The following is a 1,801-nucleotide window of genomic DNA, read 5'->3' as shown; positions in this document are numbered from 1 at the left end:
CCTAACATCACAAGTTTCTTCGCAGTATGCGTAACTGTAGGTATGCTACCTCATCCTTTGTTCATCCAATATCACATTTGACCAAATACAGCTTCTGCATCATCATCAACTAACTGAAATTCGTGGTATACTTCTTCGCACTTATTGAAATTGGAATACCAAAAATATGGCACCTTTGTCTAAATATATACAATTATTTCTCTCGCAGACAACAACCATTTGGGGATCCTTAACAATATTATGAGGAGGTTCACAATAATTATTTTGACCATCCAGTTTCTGCTAATAATGTTGATATAAGTGATGATGAAGACGAAGTTGACAATATTGTTTCTAACAGTCTGATTGAACAAGAAAGACATTCCTTAGGGAGAATGGATGTTCAATGTCCATTCTGTAATGCACGTCATTGGATGGATGAATGACTAAAAGATTCATCATTATCACGTCCTCAATTCGGGACTTGTTGTCTGTAAGGGAAAGTTAAATTGCCTCCACTATAACCATTACCTCCATCCCTTAAAGCTTTATATGATGGAAATGATCGCAAGTCAAAGTCATTTCGGAAGTACATAAGACAATACAACCAAGCCTTGGAGGAAATAAGCGTGTGTTTACTGGACGAGGTCCAAGGCCTTTTACTATACATGGTCAGTTGCATCATAGAACTGGAGCTCTAATTCCTGACACTGGGCGGCAGCCAATTTACTCTTAGCTTTACATATATGGTCCCAGTGTTGCATTAGATATACATCAACTTCATAATCCCCGTTTGAATACAGATGTTCTAAAGATAATTCATGCAACTATGCTTCAATATAAATGTTTCTTTGCTAATTTTTGCCATGCATACGATGTTCTTAGATCTGCCTCTCTTCACTATGGTGAGAACTTCAATGTACCTGCTTATTTGCATTACAGTGCTATTAGAGATAGACGTCGTTACAACTTGCCAACCGCATATGAGATTGCTGTCATTTTACCTGGGGATGGCAGCGAGTGGGATAGTATGAGGGATATTGCGATATATCTTAAAGGAGGGCAAAAATTCATGCAGATCAGTGAATTTCATCCAGTTTACTTGCCTTTGCATTATGTGATAATAATGTTTCCTTATGGAGAGCTTGGGTGGTCACCTGATATGAGGCGTTCAAACACTAATGACAAATTGACACAGATGGATTTCTACTCTTATCGGATGTTTGAACACCCTGGAGAATATTCTGCAATCTTACGAGGGCACAAACTGTTTCAAGAGTTTTTGGTGGATAGATGGGAGTGACTGAATAGAACAAAATGTGATATTATAGGCTACAACAAGATAAGCTTTGGGTTGAACTTTATCAAGGTATCACTGATGTCGAAGCTGAAGCTTTTGACCCAAACCAAATTGGAAGACGAGTGGTCTTACCAGCATCTTGTGTCGGCAGCCTTAGGCACATGTTCAAAAAATTTAGGATTCAATGGCCACCACGCATTACAATATGCATCTTGATATATTTCTCACAATGACTGCAAATCCGCACTGGGACAAAGTTGTTGAGGCATTGTATGAGCACCAAACTGCAAGTCATCGACCAGAGGTCGTGGTCCGTGTCTTTGAACTAAAGCGAAGGGCCTTGATGAAGGAAAAAAAAAAAAAAAAAAAAAAAAAAAAAAAAAAGTACTATAGTTGCACATGTCTACACCATTAAGTTCCAGAAACGCGGGTTGCCCCATATGCATGCATTTATATATCTCCAACATTCCAATAAGATCTGTCTGTATAACTGCTCAAGTTGATTGCATTGTATGTGCAGAG

The 1,801-nt window shown here is 38.5% G+C and overlaps 1 protein-coding gene across 1 annotated transcript; it reads left to right on the top strand.

Moving 5' to 3' along the window:
- The first annotated feature begins 808 nt into the window (after positions 1–808).
- On the top strand, positions 809–1,282 carry LOC147487690 (uncharacterized). The gene has a single exon (XM_086574112.1). The coding sequence runs from the start codon at positions 809–811 to the stop codon at positions 1,280–1,282; it is 474 nt and encodes a 157-aa protein (XP_086430238.1).
- The last annotated feature ends 519 nt before the right edge of the window (positions 1,283–1,801 follow it).

The sequence above is a fragment of the Coptis chinensis genome, chromosome 7 (genome assembly GCF_015680905.1).
Source record: "Coptis chinensis isolate HL-2020 chromosome 7, ASM1568090v1, whole genome shotgun sequence".
Classification (NCBI taxonomy): Eukaryota; Viridiplantae; Streptophyta; class Magnoliopsida; order Ranunculales; family Ranunculaceae; genus Coptis; species Coptis chinensis.
The sequence above is the reverse complement of the archived record's forward strand: the minus strand, read 5'-3'. Positions and strand labels throughout refer to the sequence as shown.

Bases quoted from the DNA above. Each gene is read 5' to 3' on its own strand.
- LOC147487690 (XM_086574112.1), top strand. From the start codon at position 809: ATGCTTCAATATAAATGTTTCTTTGCTAATTTTTGCCATGCATACGAT.